The sequence below is a fragment of the Thalia democratica genome, chromosome 2, assembly GCF_965202585.1.
Source record: "Thalia democratica chromosome 2, ktThaDemo2.hap1.1, whole genome shotgun sequence".
NCBI classification, from domain to species: domain Eukaryota; kingdom Metazoa; phylum Chordata; class Thaliacea; order Salpida; family Salpidae; genus Thalia; species Thalia democratica.
Window position 1 is genome coordinate 2,624,294 of NC_139166.1, and position 23,125 is coordinate 2,647,418.

At 23.9% G+C, this 23,125-nt stretch overlaps 1 protein-coding gene across 2 annotated transcripts in view; it reads right to left on the reverse strand.

The window, feature by feature from the left end:
* Positions 1-9,956: 9,956 nt before the first annotated feature.
* LOC145849899 (E3 ubiquitin-protein ligase SMURF1-like) overlaps positions 9,957-23,125 on the reverse strand; it is a 53,511-nt gene continuing 40,342 nt past the window's right edge. The window contains exons 9-15 of one of the 2 annotated variants that reach the window (XM_082955002.1): positions 22,707-22,857; positions 17,944-18,141; positions 16,827-16,912; positions 16,235-16,385; positions 12,246-12,454; positions 11,273-11,419; positions 9,957-10,753 (exon numbers count right to left, since the gene is read on the reverse strand). In XM_082955002.1, coding sequence (XP_082811128.1) covers positions 10,654-10,753; positions 11,273-11,419; positions 12,246-12,454; positions 16,235-16,385; positions 16,827-16,912; positions 17,944-18,141; positions 22,707-22,857 — 1,042 coding nt within the window. In that variant the 3' untranslated portion in view covers positions 9,957-10,653. The remainder of the gene's footprint in view (positions 10,754-11,272; positions 11,420-12,245; positions 12,455-16,234; positions 16,386-16,826; positions 16,913-17,943; positions 18,142-22,706; positions 22,858-23,125) is intronic. The other variant, XM_082955003.1, reaches the window with a different exon arrangement.

The window sequence follows — 23,125 nt, forward strand, 5'->3', positions numbered from 1 at the left end:
CACGGTCCTTTTGCTGCTTATGGCTCCAAAGAGGCGACTCGGCTCACTTTGGGAAACCCTGATATATAAACTCTAAAACTCAGAGAAGATAACTTAAAAGCTGCCAGTTAAACAGCTAAAAATTTTTATGCTATATATATATACTAAAAAATCTATTTATACCTTGAAGTTTACTACTTTGCTTTAGTATTTGTCATTCTTGATAACTTAAAATTAGCATATTTATTATTTTGTTATGTAAAAATGTGAATATATTTCCAATTTTGAATCAAGCTTTATCAACATAGTTAATAAAGTTAATATAAGTTTTAATAACTAAAAGTTAGATAATTTTTATTAAACTATTTAAGAATATAAAACAAAAACTTTGGTAGTAGAATAAATCTTATATAAAAGTTAAAAATAATAAAGCAATAATATTTGCTGAAATATACTTAGCTACGAAGATCTAGTGGAACAAACTTAAGTAAATACATTTTAGTAAAGCTAATCACAATTAACTAACAACTTTATTATAAGTAAATGTAGTTCAAAAGTTAAACAACTATATTTTATTAAAAAAAAAATCTAGGTTATTAGTTTGCATTCCTTCTATTATAATGATTAATCTGTTCAAAGTTAACAGTATGTAAACTAGACTAAGTACTTATCGACTATTTAAAGATCATAGTTTTACTTTTGATTTGCTATTAAGATAGATATATTTTTCTAAGACATTATCAAAATTTTAGTTATGTTGTTTTATTGGTTAGGTTCTTAACTGCTAATAAGTTAGTTTATGTGAATAAGTAGAGCCAACATAACATGCAATTGTCATACCTCAAGTTATTGTACTTTTTAACTATATTAGTTTTTCATTCTCGTATGTACATTTTTTAACCCTATAGGTTTAGATAGTGTTTTATACTCATAACCAACTCTACTTTAAAGATAAACTTCTAATAGGTCACCTAGTTTTGACTATTTAATTTCTCTAACTTAATTTATTTCATAACCTACGGGATGACTATAGAATGCTTTTTCCCGAAAATATTTAATTTTGTTGCTTTCTGCCACTGATTCCAACTTATACTAGAAGAACACTTCATGTTTACAAAGAGTCGCCATAAACTAACTCGAGCATGAAATTTTTGATTAAATTAAGTTAAAACTTATACAGTGTTCCATTTTCATTTTTTAATAATAGTTAAGAATTATGTTACTGCTGAAATATTTATTTTTGTGAGACGATTTTTGACTTTCCTTTTTAAATATTATATAAACTACTTTTACTGTAATTCAAATTTTACCAAATTATTATTTTGCCCCTGCTGAAGTTACATCTTTTGTATTTTTAAGTTTTGCACCATCTGTATATTGCACATTTAAGCTGTACAGTGTTTATTTTAATCAATAACGTTAGATGTATTCTGCATTATTATAAGAATTTAATTTTTATAATAACCTTATAAATAATGACTTACTAGCATTATCAGCTGTAGCTTTGTTTATTTAAACAAAGATTATGTAGACAATTTAATCCTGATAAACACTTAGAACTTTTAACGTTCGTTTTAGTTAATTACCAGTTTTCTTTTATTCAAAATATTTTATGCATGAAGTAACTTAATATGATAGAAGATGTATAAAATTAAGCTAATCAGTTCAGTTTAAATACTCATTTAACATCACAGTTAAATTTGGTTTTAAATGACTTAGCTTTTAATGTTAAAAAAAAAAGACAGTTTTAAATATTTTCTAAACAATTTTATGCAAGTTTAGCTATGTACTCATACATATTACATAGAACTTTTAAAAAAAGAAGGACTATCGTTAAGTAAATTTAATAATGTTTCAAACAATATATATTTTTTTTAATTTATTTCTAGAGTAACAATCAAAGTTCTCAAATTTCATTTATCTGAATGAAGTATTATTTTATAAATAAATGTGTAAATCAATAAATTTTCAAAAATATGTTTGTTAGATAACATTTTTTAAATTTTGATATAAGTTTTATTTATCATTAAAAGAGTTGACAAAAAAATCTATTTAAAATTAAAAAATTAAAATATTAAAAGCATAAGTTATACAACTGTATATGGATAAGTTTAAAGATACAACTGTTATCATGTTTCTTTTAACAATCATTTTTACATCGAGTTCTATAGTAGCTATCCTTACAAGTTAACTTATTTTATTTAAAAAAAATGTATCTCGTAAATTGTTTTATTACGAAAGTACTACATTAGTAAACAAAAACTTTCTTTGTTATAAATGTGCTTTAATACATTTAGGACATACACGTTCAACTCATAATATTAAGTATTTATTTATCTTTTATATGTTTACACAGGGTATATTGTTTTTTTAAAACAAATTAACTTAAAAAAGTAGCTTTAGAACTTAAAGTTTTTATTTTGTGTTGATAAGAAATAATGTTTATAACAGTCTACTGTTGTAGTTAATTACTTATACTACTTATTAATGTAGAAAAAAATTATTCACGAAAGTATTAATACGCTATAAAAGTTGGATTAGCACAAAACTTTAGTAAACGATTCTAAGACACATAAAGAGTACTTAAAGTTTAAGGAGTTATTTTAGATATAAGAAATTGTTTACTTTTTATTGACATGTTTATTATTAAGTTTTTGACTTTTTTACAACTAAAAATGTGTTCAGCACTATTATGTTTTATACTTAAGGCTGATTTTCATTTTATTACTGAAATAAAATATCCGTTAGGTATAACAATTTTTTCGTCTAAAACAAATCATGATTGAATAACATTTAGTCTTTTGTTGTTTTGAATGAGTTTGAGTTTTATATTTTCTTCACTCTAAGTATTTTGACTTTAATAATTTACATTTAAAAGTAATTTATTTTTAGCATTTCTTTAACAGAGAACATCCAACTAATACGTTTAATAAGCACACTGTTATTTGTTTATTTTTTTTAGTATCTAGTATTTTTTGGTTTAACTAAACTTTTTAAGATGACTTATAGATAGGCAGAACTTAAAAAACAGTGTTTGTTTAACTTAAAAAAAGTAAAGTTAACACAAATATTTAAAAATATTTTACCATAAATAAATTTTTATTATACTTCATTGTTATAAAACACTTGATTAATTTGAAAAAATGACCGTCTATAGGTAGTCGCTAAAACTTTCAAGTTGTTCACGAAGTATTTTATTCTTAATTACAAGAATTTCTACTTACAACTACCATTTTATATGTGAATCATTAAAAGAAAATACTTATTTAAATATGTAAGATCACATTATTTAAACATATTAAATAATAACATTTTTAGAAAGTTACCAAAACACTTTGGTATTTAAATATGTAGAAACTGATAATTATTTTGTACATTAAAGATTGTTATGTGTTAATTAAATTTAAAGAGAAATACAAACACATTTATAGAAACAATTGCTATAGTTTTAGATTTACTATCCAATTTAAATTTTTATATTAAACTATTATGTATGTAAACTATTAAATAGGATATTTACTGCATAACTTTAACTGAACTGAAGCACACTAATTCAAGTTAAAATTAAAAAGTACTTCTAAATTATTTCATAAAAACTAGGTTTGATTTGTTTTCATTGTAAAATAAAAAAAAAATATTTTGAAATCTGATAATTTTTAACTGTTGTTAGTTGACAGTGATAAATTGTTTTTATTACTTTTAATTAATGAAGTAACGTTTTTAGTTTATTTAAAAGTCTAAGAATAAACAGATTGTTATATAAACAACAAGAAGTCGCAACTTTATATATTTTTCTTTTTGATTATCTATAAGCTCTAAATAGTTTATAAAAAATTAAGTATGATTTGATAAGGTTGTTTTATTCAAAAATTAAATATATACAATTTAATAGTTTACTTATCTTACAACCAAAATATCAAAAACAATAAGGTATTAAGCTTACAACTACTTAAGTAATTAAGTTAGTTTGCCAGTTTACTTAATACTAAATATTATATTTATAAATTTTTTTACATAAATTTTGTTTCAATTTTTTCTTTATCTTGTCTATTATATTAATTTATTTCATTAGTAAGTCGTTTTAAAACCTAAAATGGGATTTAAAGTTTATTTTTTTCAAATACTTTGTAAGTAAAGATTGTTTACTAAAGTAAGCATTATTCTTTGTATTTTAGACTTATAAGTTTTACAATTACAATATAAACTAAATAAGTAATATTACAAGTTTTTTTTTATCACAGTTAATATATACAAAAGATAATTTAGAGCCGAATTTATTAGTTTAAAATAAAATAATTGTTTACTTATTTTATAATCAAGCTAAATAAAAGGGTAGAAATCTGAAATGTAGGAAGGCATATTTTTTGGCAAAAGGTCAAATCACATGAAGACCCTTTTACACGGCGTCAATTTTACACGAGGGGTCATGCTTACACAAAGATGCTTTCTTACAAAGGGTCACTTTTGCACGAGTTAATTATTTTTTTTCTAATTAATTTGAACTATTATTGTTTACTATTACCCCTAACCTTTACCCTCGGTCGGTTGTTTTTTTATTTCTTTTTTGTATTTTTATAATTGATTCATGTTTAATTCTTAACTTTCTTGTTTCGTTTACTAATAATTTTTTAGGGTTTTGTTATTTTCTATCACTATTATACTAATCCTTACTTTCGGCCAGTAACTTTTTTTTTCATTATATTCTCTCTATAAGTTTTATTTATATTTTTGCGAATATATTACGTTTACTAAGTTTAAAACCTAATAAAATGTTAAATTTCTGTAGATTTTGATTCCTTTTAAATAGTTTTATGTTTAAAAACTGAGGACATAAGTTTAAATTTATTCTAAACTATAGTAAGGTTATTTCTTAGTAGTAACAAGTAGTTAACATTTGAAACAATGTTTTGTATTTTTGCAAAATTATTTTGTAATTATTTAAGTTTTTTTTTATTATATTATGGTTTAATTATCAAATAAAACTACTGAGTTTTTTACTTTTTTATTAATCTTAAATACCTTTTATTTTTTGAAAAAAACTATCGATGTAGACAGCATGAAAAAAGCTTAAGGAATTGCTAATAAGTATGTTCTTTAAAGTTCATAAAAAATTAAACAAACAAATGTATATGCTTTAACCATAACAACAACTTTATTTCAAAGCTCATTTAGTGTTTTAACTATTGTATGAACTAAAGCTAATAGTTTTTTATAAAAAATAGTATTTGGCCAAATTTTTTTACCAATGAAAGTTTTTTGCTTGTAAAACAAATATATACAGCGTTCTAAGCAACGAAACAATAAATTTATACAAAGTTTATACTTTTTTTTGAACTTGACTAACACTTTAGAGTTTGACAATAAATTTCGCAATCTTTGCTATAGTATTTACATTCTTGTTAAAATAGTTTTTTTTAATTACTTTTTAAAGATTAGTAAAACACCAATCGTATATAAGTACTTCAATAACCTCAATCATTAGTTTAGTTTTAAAGCGTTTTATTAATTTAAAAACTACTTTGTGATTAAAATGTTTATTTTACTGACACAAAAAAAATAGTTTTAAATATATTTTTACTTTTACTTTTAGTACAAAATTATTATATATTATTTAACTGCTAATTTTTAATCACTCGGCCCTCTGGTATACAAATTAAACAAGGCTGTTTAACATTATTCTGTCTTTCCTTTGCAATTTCTTACCTTTGTTGTGAGTATCAAAAACTTGAAAATCTTTTTCTTTTTCAAGCTTCTTAGAAATATAAACAAAAAACTTTAAACTAGAAAACGCTAGGCTCTTTTTGTGCACCCCGATTAATAGTGTTATGCATAAATTACTATTTTTACTTGTTCAATATTTTGCACTTAGGCTTCACTATATGAATCGGCGTACTGTAAAGGATCCATAAAAGTTCAGAAAAGTAAACTTTCACAAATAGGTAAGAAGGACCAAAATTAGGCTTCATAAACACAGATCAACAAAAATATATTTAAGCCAGACAAAGTAATTAACTTTATGTTTAATTTGCTAAAACAGTTTAATGACTCTTTAATAAGTCATTTAAATAGAAACTTTTGTATACAAAAGTTTGCTAAAAAATTTATTCTTACATACATTCTGAGGTTTGATTTTATAAAAAAATTATTTACAACTAGCTACAAAATGAAGTTTTATTATTCTAAAACAAAAATAAATAAAAAAAATTTTCATTGAAAAAAGGAAACTCTTATAAAACATGTTTAAAAAATCATAACTTAAATAAATATTAATACAAATCAAGGACATGAGTTTTAAATATATTTGTTAAGTATCATAGAAAACAACAACGACATACAAATTTTCATTATGAGGTCACAAAGCGTATTGTGACAACTGATGCGTATCAAATTGGTGGTAATTTAAAATTTAGGATTTACAAAATCAAAATAAAAAAAAACAAAAATATTTCCAACGGTAAGCATTTATATGTAACAAATAACTTTAAAAAAAAAATAAATGTTTTTTCTAAGCTTTTACTATACAATTGCAAAAGAAAATTAACATAAGAATTTCAAAATAACTAAATAAAGTTGAAACAAATAATTTCTAAAATAACAGTATATTTTAACTAACTAAACTTATGACTTAATTTCTTCAAATACACAATATAAGTTGTTTTGCACAAAAATAAAAACCAATTTCTTATTTATTTTAAATTAGAAAACTTTTTTTAAAAAGATTTAAAATACTACGTTTTTATTCAGTAGACTAGTGTTGCCTTACGAAAAAGAATAAAATGAAATATTTGTACAAATATACCGAGATAAAATTGATGTACCAAGATTCTAGTATAAACATATTACTATTTTCTTTGAATGTTTTTAAATTTCACGAATTACTACGTGCCCACTTACACTATAATTAAGTTATATAGAATTTTTCAATGATAGCTAAAAGTTTAAATTATTATTAGAACTTTTTTTTTCAATGAAAACTTTTACAATGTTTTTATTATTATAACTTAAATTACACTTTACGTTTAAATTTAAACAGACTTGTTTTTAAATTTTATTTTTGGTTCCCTTTTTTGTTTATTTTGTAACCATGAAAGTTTTATTTCTAGTAGAAATATAACATGTTAATTAAAATAAAGTATTTTAGTAAACTAGACCAAGCTTTAAAATCAGTTTTATACAATAAAACAAATACCTAATTCTTAAGCAATTTCTAGTAGAATACTAGTAGGAGTTTGTTTTTTAATATACGTAGACGTTTTGAGATTAATGCGTCTGTCTTTGAGACTGATAATTCGAGGTATTCAAACTTAACTTTAATGAACACCACGATAGTTATCAGGTAGTAAATGTTTAATTAACCAGCGTCTGTTCGTGCTATTTGAATGGATTTAATGTACATGTGTGTGTGTGAATGTGTCAGAATATGTCCTACATGGAAACTTTATTAAGTCTAATAAATATTGTACGCACGTATGCTTATATATTGACTTGTTACATATGAACCTAATTTTTGTTAAACAAGTCGTTATCTACTGTTCAATTCTTATAATGTACTTGTGAAGTTACAATTGTGTTTTATATGACGTGATTAAATTAAATTCATGTCAATATAATCGTAGTTTTATTTAGTGCAATTATTCTTAAGTTGATACAAGTTAAAATTTATTTGATAAGATTATAGAAAAAGTACTTGAATTACTATATTTATAAAAATTTTCTAAACAAATGGCCAAGTAAACAGAATTAAAACGTAAACAAGGGTATAGTTTATATACTACTTTAATTGTAAAAAGTTAAACTTGTTTAATAAAGATAATATAAAAACAACATTTTGTAATAAAATTAAGCTAATCATAAATGTAATAAAAAAGCCTATCTAATTTCCTTTTTGTATAATATTTTTTACTTGAAAATTAAGATTTACTAAGGGTTTAAAACTATTGAATGTTTGATAGATGATAGACATAACTGTTTATGATAACTGTAAAACAATACACTTTTAACTACTTTAATAAACTGCTTTTAATCAATTACGTAATTTTATAAATAGTAAATTAAAAATTTGGCAGCTGAATTTTTGGATTTATTTTAAATTTAACGACAAAAAATAAAGAAATCTAAAGTTATTCAACAAGTTAAACAAAGTATTAAATATAAGTAGTATTACTTATTTAAATAAAAACATTTTTAAACAGACAAAACTATAAGGTGAATTGAGGAACCATAACCATAACTTTATCATAAGTTAAATTGTGAAAGAAAATTGTAATTTTGTCTAGCTGTTAATATAACTTATTAGTTTTATAATATTCTTAAACTTTATTTGAGTTTTTAAATTAGAATATAAGTTCGATTAAGCTTGAAGTAGCTCAAGTTAAAATATAAAAGCTTTAGCTGTCAAAAACTTTGTTTTAAATTTAAAACTAGAAACAATAAAAAAAACCCATACAATCTTATAGCTGAGACAGAATAAACAAAATACCTTAAATAGTTTCCTTTTTCATACTTAAATAAATATAAAAAAATTATGCGGTGTTAGCTTTTTTACTTTTAATTGTTTAACTTTGTAAATCTAAACTCATTAGCTAAAAATTACGATTAACATGCATTAAACACAAAAGGATAAAGTATAAGTTTAATGAGTTTATATATGCATAAAAATAAATATATTAAACTTTTTATATATTTTGTATAACCTAGTTATTTTTTTCACACTGAAACAATTATTGTTCTAACTTAGCTTAAAATATCTAGTACGAACATACTTTCTTGATTTTTGCAATATCAATATTCATTGAAGTTTATTACCCTTTTTTAAAAATATATCTTTTTATTTAATATTGTTTAATAAATAGAATTAATTTTTATCAGAACTAATATATATTTTATATTAATAGTATATACATTTTTTATCGTAACTAATATATTGAAAACTTTAATGACAGAAAGTCTTATCTAGCTTAAATTTAGTTTTTTTATACAATTTTATGTAGCTATACATCAGAAACAAATTTTTTTTCAATAAAAATATTTTTTGGCTAGAGTCAAGTTTTAAAACTTTTGTTTTCATAATAAAATTTAATTAATAATATTTAATAATAGTTAATAATAATGATTACACCAGTTTTAATTATTTAAAAACAGTAAAAATTAAACTGAAATTAATGGTATGAAATATGTTTTATAGTTAATATAGTTTACTAACTTATTTATTTCGACTTAATTTACTCTGGTGTTTTAAATCCTTATAATATTATAATACTTAAAAGTTTTTAATTTTCCACTAAGATAGGTAACTAAAGTTTTTTTTCCAGTCATCAGTTGTATTGCTAAATTGTTAGTTATAGAAAGCCAAAGAAATAAATAATTTTTATGGTTAGGTTGTTTTATTAACTTAAAAATTTTACATTCACCGTGCAAATATCTTTTTAATAAAGTTAATTTTAAATAAATTGTTGATAAACTTAGTAAGAGATATTATCTAGCTTATATATATAAAGCTAAAAACAGTTTCGTAAAAGAAATAACATTTTGGATTTATTGATTTTTCCTTTAATTTTTGAGCTAGGTTAATATGGAAGTTTACGTCAAATAAATAAACATTCTAATTATGTTTTTTTACTAACCCTTTTGTTGAAATTCCCACTAACCTTTTATTTTAAAGTTACATTTTCGTATAGGCTCTATCAGATTTTTTAAATTCTCACATAAAACCAATCTTCTTTAAGACATAATGAATTAATGTACTATGTTATTATTTCAAGTAAAGTTGTATATGTACATATTTTGACGATAAAATTAATTAAAAAATATATATTCCAATGTAAAATTTAATAAAAAAATATCGAACACTATAAAACAAGAACAATAAAGATTTTAAGAAAATTTTTATAAGCAATGTTGACCAAATATCATGTTGAAAAAAACTCAATTTAAATTTTATAACTAAAACACTTAAATTAAATGGAACAAAAAGCATAAAAAGAAAATAAACAGACAAAAATTTTCCTAACAACTATAAAATGAATAAAACAAAATATTTTGAATAAAGTGCTTCAAATTAAAAAATTTTAAATTGTGCTTTCGTTATTTATTGTTTCAGGTAATTAACAAGCATGATTAAAAAAAAAAGATAATTTTGCGCTACAGAACATAAAAATTAAAAATTTTCATTAAAAAATAAAAGGCAGTTTCAATTGCTAAAAACTTAAGTTTGTTAAGTTTAAAATACTTTAACAAAAACTTCTAAAGTATCAAAAATAATCAAATGCTAAGAGGTAGATAAAAGTATAGAAGTTCATAAATTATCAAATATAGATATTTTAAAAATGTAGTTTAATTACTTTTTTAAGAAAAAAACTTTAAATTAGTTTTGACACGTTTCTAAAAGGCACCTGGTGTTTATTAGAAATATTGTCAGGATTAAACTTCATACTACTTGAAAAACATAAAACAAATATCGTAAGTGTAGATTGTCACTAACAAATATATTTAGTTAAAGAAATTTCAAAAACTTCAAATTTTAGTTAAACTAGAAATTTTAAGTGTTCAAAATTAAAGAAGTTTCATTTCACAAATAAAACTTTTCAGTCAGAGGATAAGCACGTTTAAAACGCAAAAAACAAAAATTTAGTGCTTGGTATAAAAAGTTGTGATCACAAACATGTTTTCGTTTTTTCACTCAGTATAAAATCCACATGTGTTCTCGACGGCGCAAACTAATTTTTCATGAAGTTTTTCATAAGACTCGTACAAGGGCAGATCTAGTCGGTTGAAACTGTTGAAAACAAAACAAGTATTATTTTTATTTGATTTTTAAACGTTGATAAAAATTAAATGCTACTACAACTATATTTTTATGTCTTTTGTCACTCTGGTTATTGAAGTCTACAAAAGTAGCGTTTTATTGAACTCAAAATTATGAGTTCATGTTTAATGAAGCCAACGTTTATGTAATGTTATACTTTTATAGCGTTTTTATACGTTTGTGTACTTTTATAGCGAGATTAATTGCTTTTCTTACTTATACGTTTTGAAGAAAACTTTTATTAATTAAATGAACTGTGTATTAGAATAATATTCATTTTGCTACTAAATATAAATAGTGTATCAATGAACACTTACCAAGTATGAGTGATTGGTATTAAACCAATTAATATTTGAAAAAAAAAATAGTGTGAGCTGTTTATGTTTAAATCAGTTGATATTTGTAGAAACTTCAATTAAATAACATTGATACTAACTATGCATAAGTTATATGTAATATACGTATAAGTAAATAACAGTAAATACTAACCATGTATGTGCAATTGGAAGTGATTCCGTAGATATTTGTACGAACTGAATCGTGAACATCCTTGGTCCTTGGGATCCGGTGGCTCCCTGGAGAGCTTTGAATCCCTGGAGTGGAACTCTTGATGATCCAGTCACAAACTGTAGCAGTCTGTTTAAAATATTTTTTTATATTTGCAGGTTTGTTAAACTTTGAATGTACATTTAATGATCACAAGAAAATTAGTTGTAGGTTAAACTTAAAGAAGTTAACTTGGACTTTACATTGCAATAAACAATGTTTAAAAGAGTCAAAAAAGTTCAACTATTGTGTTGGTAACATACAGCAGCACACTAAATTATCATTAAACCTTGCTAAAAAACAGACAACTTAAAACATTTGTTTGGTCATTCTATGTTTCAAAAGTTGTAAAATGCAGTTATTTAAGTCAAATGTTATGTAAAATTATGATGAAACATCTAACGCAGGTATTTAAAAATTGAAGTCGATCAAACAAACTTATTGTTTTCAACAGAATTAATCTAAGGAAATTACCATATTGGATTGTTTTATATAATAAGTTTAAAGTATATATAAATTTAAATAACTTAATAACTAAAATGTTTAATTAGTGCTTATTTTTGTTAGCTAAATTTATTTTTTGTTTAACTACGTGACTAAAAAATTGAAAAAAAAACAGTATTAAAAGCTTTTAGTTTTTAGAAATCTAGTTAGCAAAGACTAAATACAGTTGTTACAATGAATTTTAAACTATTATAGAGTTTTCTTTTTAATAAATAAACAATTTATTTTGTAATGGATTAAATTTAGATTTAGTAATTTTAACTACACACTTAAAAAATTAACAGATTAACCTAGATCGATGTTTTTTACATTTTAAAACAACAAAATTAGATCAGTTTTTCAGCATTTAAAATTTAGTTTTTTTACATGAAATAAGTTTACATAAAATTATTATATTACAAAATAAACAAACCTAGATCTTTGCTCATCATTGAAACTCTCCACGATCTTCCAAAACCACTGCAGTATCTGCTTGCTGTTCGGGGAAATCCCGTTTGACTTGATGTTCGTGTGTTTCTTCCAATCAGCGACGTTTATTTTGCACAACCCGCACATAACCACCTCTAGCTCCCTCTCATGGAAGTTCCTCAACAGGTATTGGGGAATGATCTCATAGAATCCCTAAAAATAAAATTAAAATCATTGATAAACAATATTATCTCGTGGAATTTCCTCAACAAATATTGGGGAACGATCTCGTAGAATCCCTGGGAAATAAAAATAAAATTATTGATAAACAATATTATCTCGTGAAAGTTTCTCAACAGGTATTGGGGAATGATCTCGTAGAATCCCTAAAAATAAAAATTATTGATAAACAATATTATCTCATGGAAGTTCCTCAACAGATATTGGGGAATGACCTCGTAGAATCCCTAAAAATAAAAAAAAATTATTGATAAACAATATTATCTCGTGGAAGTTTCTCAACAGGTATTGGGGAACGATCTCGTAGAATCCCTAAAAATAAAAATAAAATTATTGATAAACAATATTATCTCGTGAAAGTTTCTCAAAAGGTATTGGGGAATGATCTCATAGAATCACTAAAAATAAATAAAATCATTGATAAACAATGTTATCTCGTGGAAGTTTCTTAACAGGTATTTGGAAATGATCTCGTAGAATCCCTAAAAATAAAAATTATTGATAAACAATATTATCTCATGGAAGTTCCTCAACAGATATTGGGGAACGATCTCGTAAAATCCCTAAAAATAAATAAAATCATTGATAAACAATATTATCTCGTGAAAGTTTCTCAACAGGTATTGGGGAATGATCTCATAGAATCCCTAAAAATAAATAAAATCATTGATAAACAATGTTATCTCGTGAAAGTTTATCAACAGGTATTGGGGAATGATCTCGTAGAATCCCTAAAAATAAAAATAAAAATTATTGATAAACAATATTATCCCGCTGAAGTTCCTCAACAGGTATTGGGGAACGATCTCGTAGAATCCCTAAAAATAAAAATAAAATCATTGATAAACAATGTTATCTCGTGAAAGTTTCTCAACAGATATTGGGGAACGATCTCGTAGAATCCCTAAAAATAAAAATAAAATTATTGATAAACAATATTATCTCGTGAAAGTTTCTCAACAGGTATTGGGGAATGATCTCATAGAATCCCTAAAAATAAATAAAATCATTGATAAACAATGTTATCTCGTGGAAGTTTCTTAACAGGTATTGGGGAATGATCTCGTAAAATCCCTAAAAATAAAAATAAAATTATTGACAAACAATATAATCTCGTGGAAGTTTCTCAACAAGTATTGGGGAATGATCTCGTAGAATCCCTAAAAATAAAAATAAAAAAATTATTGATAAAAAATATTATCTCGTTGAAGTTTCTCAACAGGTATTGGGGAACGATCTCGTAGAATCCCTAAAAATATTAAAAAAATTATTGATAAACAATATTATCTCATGGAAGTTTCTCAACAGATATTGGGGAACGATCTCGTAGAATCCCTAAAAATAAAAATAAAAAAATTATTGATAAAAAATATTATCTCGTGAAAGTTTCTCAACAGGTATTGGGGAACAATCTCGTAGAATCCCTAAAAATAAATAAAATCATTGATAAACAATGTTATCTCGTGAAAGTTTCTCAACAGATATTGGGGAACGATCTCGTAGAATCCCTAAAAATAAAAATAAAAAAATTATTGATAAAAAATATTATCTCGTGAAAGTTTCTCAACAGGTATTGGGGAATGATCTCATAGAATCCCTAAAAATAAATAAAATCATTGATAAACAATGTTATCTCGTGGAAGTTTCTTAACAGGTATTGGGGAATGATCTCGTAAAATCCCTAAAAATAAAAATAAAATTATTGACAAACAATATAATCTCGTGGAAGTTTCTCAACAAGTATTGGGGAATGATCTCGTAGAATCCCTAAAAATAAAAATAAAAAAATTATTGATAAAAAATATTATCTCGTTGAAGTTTCTCAACAGGTATTGGGGAACGATCTCGTAGAATCCCTAAAAATATTAAAAAAATTATTGATAAACAATATTATCTCATGGAAGTTTCTCAACAGATATTGGGGAACGATCTCGTAGAATCCCTAAAAATAAAAATAAAAAAATTATTGATAAAAAATATTATCTCGTGAAAGTTTCTCAACAGGTATTGGGGAACAATCTCGTAGAATCCCTAAAAATAAATAAAATCATTGATAAACAATGTTATCTCGTGGAAGTTTCTTAACAGGTATTGGGGAATGATCTCGTAAAATCCCTAAAAATAAAAATAAAATTATTGACAAACAATATAATCTCGTGGAAGTTTCTCAACAAGTATTGGGGAATGATCTCGTAGAATCCCTAAAAATAAAAATAAAAATTATTGATAAACAATGTTATCTCGTGAAAGTTTCTCAACAGATATTGGGGAACGATCTCGTAGAATCCCTAAAAATAAAAATAAAATTATTGATAAACAATATTATCTCGTGAAAGTTTCTCAACAGGTATTGGGGAATGATCTCATAGAATCCCTAAAAATAAATAAAATCATTGATAAACAATGTTATCTCGTGGAAGTTTCTTAACAGGTATTGGGGAATGATCTCGTAAAATCCCTAAAAATAAAAATAAAATTATTGACAAACAATATAATCTCGTGGAAGTTTCTCAACAAGTATTGGGGAATGATCTCGTAGAATCCCTAAAAATAAAAATAAAAAAATTATTGATAAAAAATATTATCTCGTTGAAGTTTCTCAACAGGTATTGGGGAACGATCTCGTAGAATCCCTAAAAATATTAAAAAAATTATTGATAAACAATATTATCTCATGGAAGTTTCTTAACAGATATTGGGGAATGATCTCGTAGAATCCCTAAAAATAAAAAAAATTATTGATAAACAATATTATCTCGTGAAAGTTTCTCAACAGGTATTGGGGAATGATCTCGTAGAATCCCTGGGAAATAAACAAAAGTATATAAGATATTTCTTAGTGATTATTTGAGTGTGAAATCGTTGTAAAAATGATAACAAGAAAAATAAAAAACTAGTTAATGAAACATTTACCAAACTTTGAAGTATATAGGAAAATAAAATAAAATGTATATCTATAAAAAAGGTAAGTCCTTAGAATTCGCTTTAATGTTATCAGTTTGTGTGTTTTGTAACAAAAAAAATCTTTCAATAATCCAATTTATTGAAAGTCTATAATACTTTACTCTTTGAACTTTGATAAAACTTTACTAACAAAAAGTAATCTTTATAAAAAATGTAAAGACATTGTTTATGGTTACTAAAAAATGCTAGAATTTTGTATCTTGAGTACAAAAGTTTTCATTTTTTTTAGCTATCATAAACAACCACAACTTGTCTGGACTTCATTTAGTTTATTTATTAATTTTCTAAAGTACATATACATATAGTAATTTAGCAATATTAAGAAGTTTTAGAGATTTTGAATGAACATTATATATTTATGAAAGTCTACCATAAATCTATAATGAAAGATAATTTGAAGATCTTAATCTAAATATATTAGTATCATATAGTAAAAGTCACTAGATAGTACTAATTAGCTGTGTTTAAAAATAAAACCATAAGTATATTGAAAATATTTAAATAACCATAAATAATATATCGGAATTTTCTCTACGAAAACAACAAATTAATAAAAAAATCATAATTTACATAAATTTAAATACAGTTTATGTGAAATATAATGCGATGTTTTAATAAAGTTTGGTTTTAACAAGAACTATATAGCTTAAAATATCTTGAATACAATATAGACACGTTTGCCAATTACAAAATTACTAATTATCATTTTCACGCCTAATTAAACTTATATGATAGGAAATTAAATGAATTTAATTACAAATTATGCAGAAAAACTAAACAATAAATTACTTTGGACAGAGCGAGATACTGGGCCTCAATTCCTCTTAAAAACCTCGATTTAATGTACAACCTGACGTACTCTCTCTTGTTCTCTTCAGTAACTTTCACGTTTTCCCCATCTGGTTTGAACCTGTGTGTCTTTAGTTCCCCGAAAATGTACCTGTAAAAAATTGTACATCAAAACATTATATATTATACAATAATGCTGAAAACAATTGTTTATTTTATGATATGTACATTTGTACAATAAACTGGAAAACAAACAAATTTTAAATTAACAAGAACAAAAGTTGTTATAAAAAAACAAAAACGTGAAACTGTTCGACATTCAAGACCTTAAAAAAATTTTTCAATTAAACTATTTCGTATTTCTTTCTCATCACTAAACTGTTGTTTACATATTTACTAAAAATACTTGTAAAACCATTTTGATAGAATGAAAAGTTTAGTTCATTTACTTCTAAAGTGTACACTTTTAATATTTTTTATAAGTTATATTTTTTATTTGTTTTAATTACCTTTCATCACTACATGTGTGATTTAAAATATCAGATATGTGTTTTTTCACTTAAATATTAAATTAATATTTAAAATTTGTAACCTTTCATCACTAAATGTGTGATCTAATACATCTGTAATGTCATTTTCTAAAATCCACTTCATTGAATTGTGTAATTCCGGATCGACCTTAAAATTATTCATTTTAATAAAACTCTAATTGAAAACAGTTAGTATGCACAAAAAAGGATAACCATTAAACATTACAAGCTAAAATCAATCTTTTTAAAAGTTATAGTTTATAATTATTTTTTAAATTATATAAACCATCAGCAATAACTTTTTAATTATCAAATACCTTTTTATTTCAACAAAAAAAATGTTTATAGTATAAATATTTCTAGAAAAAATAAACTAAAGTAAACATATATTAAATTAAAATCTAAATGTACAACTTTTAGTTTTTTAAAGAAAACCTGTAAAAATAAAGTTTTTTTTTCTAAACTATTTCAATGAAAACTCATTTAAAAATGCGCTACTCTCTACCACAAAGGTTTAAATAAAGTAACAGTAATGTAAATTGCTCGAAATTCTCATAAAAAAATTTGAATGACGTAAATAACATTCGCATTGGAATTTGCAGTTATTTTAAAATAAATTTGTCAAAATTTTGTTTTTTAAAGCCGCAAATGTGTAGTATACTTGGGAGTGACTTTATCTGTTTAATGCAAAAAGTTTAAAAGATTTGCTGAACGTGTTTTACAAAGCTAATCACAGCTTCTTTATTTTAACATTAAATAAAACCATACAACTTTAAAAGAGTACTATACTTTTTTTTTTCCTTTTTACTTTGTATGCGACAGAAACTCGTAAATAACATATTTTTAGTACACTTTTTTACTTCACAACTTTGTCAATTTAAGTTTGAATTCAAAATAAAATGATAACAGTTTAAAATTCAGTAAATTTTTTTTTTATTTTTTTAGTATGTTGACATAGTATATCATATAAAAAAAGTTTTTAGTAAAACATGTTTGTACTGAATCATAACTCTTTTATCTTTTTACATAATTATTTCTAAACATTTTGTATTAATTTCTTCCATGTCTTTCAAGGTTTCAACATTTTAACATTGTTAACAAGTATTTCAGCAAAATTGTAGAAACGTTTTATACGTTGATGCATATATTTTAACTATTTTCTACATAAATTTTTCTCACTTCTTCCATGTCTTTCAAGGTGATTGTTTTTCCCAGCAACTGCTTGTAGAAGAGCAGAGTGAACCCGGCATCGATGTAGTGTCCGTGGAACACGGCCAGACCGAGGATCCTCCCGACAAAGTGGAAATAGGACAGGTGGTCAGGGTTCACGTGGGAGTCGGGGTTTATCTGGAGCGTGTAGATGTCTTCTCGGGAGTACTGCAGAATAATATAAAGAAACTTGTAAAAAAATATTAATTATTGTATATGTCCACTCTGGAGTACTGTGGAATAATATTGAGAAATATTTAAGAAAATATTAATTTTTTGTATATGTCCTCTCTGGAGTACTGTGGAATAATATTGAGATATTTGTAAAAAAATATTAATTTTTGTATATGTCCTCTCGGGAATACTGTAGAATAATATTGAGAAATTTGTAAGAAAATATTAATTTTCTGTACATGTCTTTTCGGGAGTACTGTGGAATAATTTAATTATATTCACGATAAATTTTTAAGAAAATATTAATTTATTGTATATGTTTTTAAACAGTACTGTAGAATGATATTAATTATATTCACGATAAATTTGTAGAATACTATTTATTTATTGTATATGTTTTTAAACAGTACTGTAGAATAATATTAATTATATTCACGAAAAATTTTTAAGACAACATAAATTTTTTTATATGTCCTCTCGGGAGTACTGTAGAATAATATTGAGAAGTTTTTAAGAAAATACTAATTTTTTGTATATGTCTTTAAAGAATACTGTAGAATAATGATGAGAAATATGTAAGAAAATATTAATTTTTTTGTATATGTCTTTAAAGAGTACTCTAGAATAATATTGAGAAGTTTTTAAGAAAATATTAATTTTTTGTATATGTCTTCTAACGAATACTGTAGAATATTTTAATTATATTAACAAGAAGTTTGTAAGAATATATTAATTTTTGTATATGTCTTCTCGGGAGAACTGTAGAATAATATTAAGAAATTTTTAAGACAACATAAATTTATTGTATATGTCTTTAAAGAGTACTGTAGAAAAATATTGATTGAATTTTAAATATCTTGGAAAGAACATTGTAAGATAACATCAATAATTTGTATATGTCTTCTTAGGGAGTACTGTAGAATAAAATTTATTGAGTTTCAAGTATTTTGGGAAAAGTATTTTTTCATTATATAAATAGTTGTATATATATTGTGATGAAATTACTAAAAATAATAAAGTGAATATAATAACGTATTAAGTACATAAAGTGCATTTGTGAATTTAAGTATTTACGTAGAAAATTTAAATACTAAAGTATTAAAACTTTTTCAATTAAGAAACATAAAGTAATAATGCAAATATTTTTTAGCTAATTTTTACAATTTTTTTCCAATTAATCAATTGTCAGTATTCTTGTGTAAAAAACCAACTAAAAACAGAAGAGTTTCCTGTGAAAAAGCCACAAAATTATTTTGGATTAACGTCAAACAACAACACCTTAAAACATTTTTACACAAATTTTTAAAGTGAAATTTAATATTTCTATTATTTTTTTTTCAACCTGTTAACAAATAGAGCGTTTAAATATAAATTTATTTCTTAGAAGTGCATGTAATTGACAAGCGCTTTGATAAACATGACCACTACATACGTAGTACACTCTTAAAAGTGTCAGTTTAATCCGAGCGGTTTGTGTAATTTAAAACGCACAATCATTTGTTAAACCTTTTAAAAATTAAAATAAGTGTTTTAACAAACTTTAACTATTTTTGAAATAAAATTAGTAAAACATTTTTTATACTAAAAATTTAAATGTTTTTGTTTTTCAAATATTCAAGTATTATTATATTTGTATTTAAAGTGATAGATATAACAATTTTGTTTATACATTATACTTTATAAAAAAGTATAAACACTTAAAAAGTGCTTGTTAAACTCCGATACTAAAAAAATATTTTTTCTAAATTATATCACTTAAAAGAAGTCTACATATAAAATATTATTTAAATTCATACTGTAAGTAAGTAGAACGGATTTAACATGGTTTTAAGCACAAAAAAGAAAAAGAAAAGATAATCAATTAAATAAAATTTATTATAACTTGTAACAAACGTCACAGGTAAATGTGTAACAAAATACTAGGTAAATCCTTGCATAACAATTAAAAATAGTGTGAGATTGATTAATAACTTGATCATTTTTGATTGATTAGGGTTTAAATAAGTTGTATTAGATAAAGATTGTCAAAACTTGAATTGATTGATAATCATATAGGTATAAGTTGTCAATCCTTATTTGTATACAAAATAAATAAAACAGTTTTAAAACTTTATAATAATATTTTTTGTTTACTAGTTACGATTGCCTCCTGTAAAAACTTAGTTATTCTGAATTTTTGAGTTTGAAATACTTCAAAATTTGAGCCATTTTAAGTTGTTTAAACTAAAAAGCATACTTTTGAATAATATACTTTAAAACAGAAAAACTTTCAAATTAAAAATTTTGAGTTGTAGAATTACAGTTTAAAGATACAGATTACTAGTAAAATAGATGCTGTTACTATAAACTATAAAATAAGGACTAAGGTTAAAACTTAAAAACTTTTTTTTCTATTCTCAGGGTTGCCACTAGTATTTTCAAACATTTTTCCAGGTTTTTTAAATTTCTTCCAGGTCTTTAAAAGTACACATTTTGGGGTCTATTTTTACTGTAAAGTTAAATTTAAAGTAAGAAACTGTGTTCAATAGTATAAAAAACTGAAAAGATACTGTAGAGCTACTTAAATGTATTTTATAATAAAAAATTTTTGGTGATGACAAATTTTTTTTATCTATATGATAAATTTTTTGAGTCAAACCGAAACTTAACTACTGAAAATGTTAAAATTCTTAAAAGTTCCAGGTTTTTCCAGGTTTTTTGTTCAAAGTTCCAGGGTATTCCAGGATTTTTTTGCCTAAATAATCAAATTCCAGGTTTTTCCAGGATTCCAGGTAAAGTGGCAACCCTGTATACTAAAATAAGTAAAAATTTGATGAATAAAGTAGATTTAGGGTCTTTTTTGAGTATAGTAAATTTGTTAAACTGTAGAATTTAATTAAACAATAATTTAAATAAAAAACAAATAGAAATTAATAAATTTGGAATAACCTGTATTGTAGATTAAACACTTCTTTGGATAACGAATACATCAATTATACCATTTATTATTAACAAAAACAAACAAAATTAGCTAACTTGAAACAATCCATGTTCTGGACTAAGCATTTTATTCCATAATGAATACAATAAACCCTTGATTTAGTGTAAACAAAAACAATTAAAATATCAAACTTGAAATAATCCATACTGAGGATTCAACATTTCATGGGATAGTATATACAACCACTATTTTATTAACTAAAAATAAAAGACAATTAAAATATCAAACTTGAAATAGTCCATATTGTGGGTTCAACATTTCATGGGATAGTATATAAAACCACTATTTTATTAACTAAAAATGAAAAAAACAAATATCAAACTTGAAATAGTCCATACCGTGGGTTCAACATTTCATGGGATAGTATATATGACCATTATTTTATTAACTAAAAATAAAATACAATTAAAATATCAAACTTGAAATAATCCATATTGTGGGTTTAACATTTCATGGGATAGTATATACGACCACTATTTTATTATCTAAAAATAAAAACAATTAAAATATCAAACTTGAAATAGTCCATACTGTGGATTCAACATTTCATGGGATAGTATATACGACCACTATTTTATTAACTAAAAATAAAAGACAATAAAAATATCAAACTTGAAATAATCCATACTGAGGATTCAACATTTCATGGGATAGTATATACAACCACTATTTTATTAACTAAAAATAAAAGACAAAAAAAATATCAAACTTGAAATAGCCCATATTGTGGGTTCAACATTTCATGGGATAGTATATAAAACCACTATTTTATTAACTAAAAATGAAAAAAACAAATATCAAACTTGAAATAGTCCATACCGTGGGTTCAACATTTCATGGGATAGTATATATGACCACTATTTTATCAACTAAAAATAAAATACAATTAAAATATCAAACTTGAAATAATCCATATTGTGGATTTAACATTTCATGGGATAGTATATACGACCACTATTTTATTAACTAAAAATAAAAGACAATAAAAATATCAAACTTGAAATAATCCATACCGTGGATTTAACATTTCATGGGATAGTATATATGACCATTATTTTATTAACTAAAAATAAAAGACAATAAAAATATCAAACTTGAAATAGCCCATATTGTGGGTTCAACATTTCATGGGATAGTATATACAACCACTATTTTATTAACTAAAAACAAAATCAAATTAAAATATCAAACTTGAAATAGTCCATATTGTGGATTCAACATTTCATGGGATAGTATATACGACCACTATTTTATTAACTAAAAATAAAAGACAATAAAAATATCAAACTTGAAATAATCCATACTGAGGATTCAACATTTCATGGGATAGTATATACAACCTCTATTCTATTAACTAAAAATAAAAACAAATAAAAATGTCAAACTTGAAATAATCCATACTGAGGATTTAACATTTCATGGGATAGTATATACAACCATTATTTTATTAACTAAAAATAAAAGACTATTAAAATATCAAACTTGAAATAATCCATACTGAGGATTTAACATTTCATGGGATAGTATATACGACCACTATTTTATTAACTAAAAATAAAAGACAATAAAAATATCAAACTTGAAATAATCCATACTGAGGATTTAACATTTCATGGGATAGTATATACAGCCACTCTCTAGCCAGTCCTCCGTAATCCAAACCGTCTTCCCCGCTGAATTTTATCGCAAGTCTCTTCTTCAGATCGCGTGGCTTCATTTTCATTATTATACTGGAAGAAAATCACGACTTTAAAACAAGTAAACTACATTTTGTATAATCTAAATTTAATTTACAGATTACGTTTAACTGAATAAATATTTAACTAGTTTGCATTGTAAAATGTGTTTCTTGTACATCTAAAAATTAAAAGGTAAAAGCTTATTTAATTGAAAAAATCAATATTAAGATTCACAATGCTAACAAACTTATATGTTTAACTATAAGTTTGTTGGAAAGCGTCTTTATTATAAGTTTTTAATATGACACTGACCAGTAAT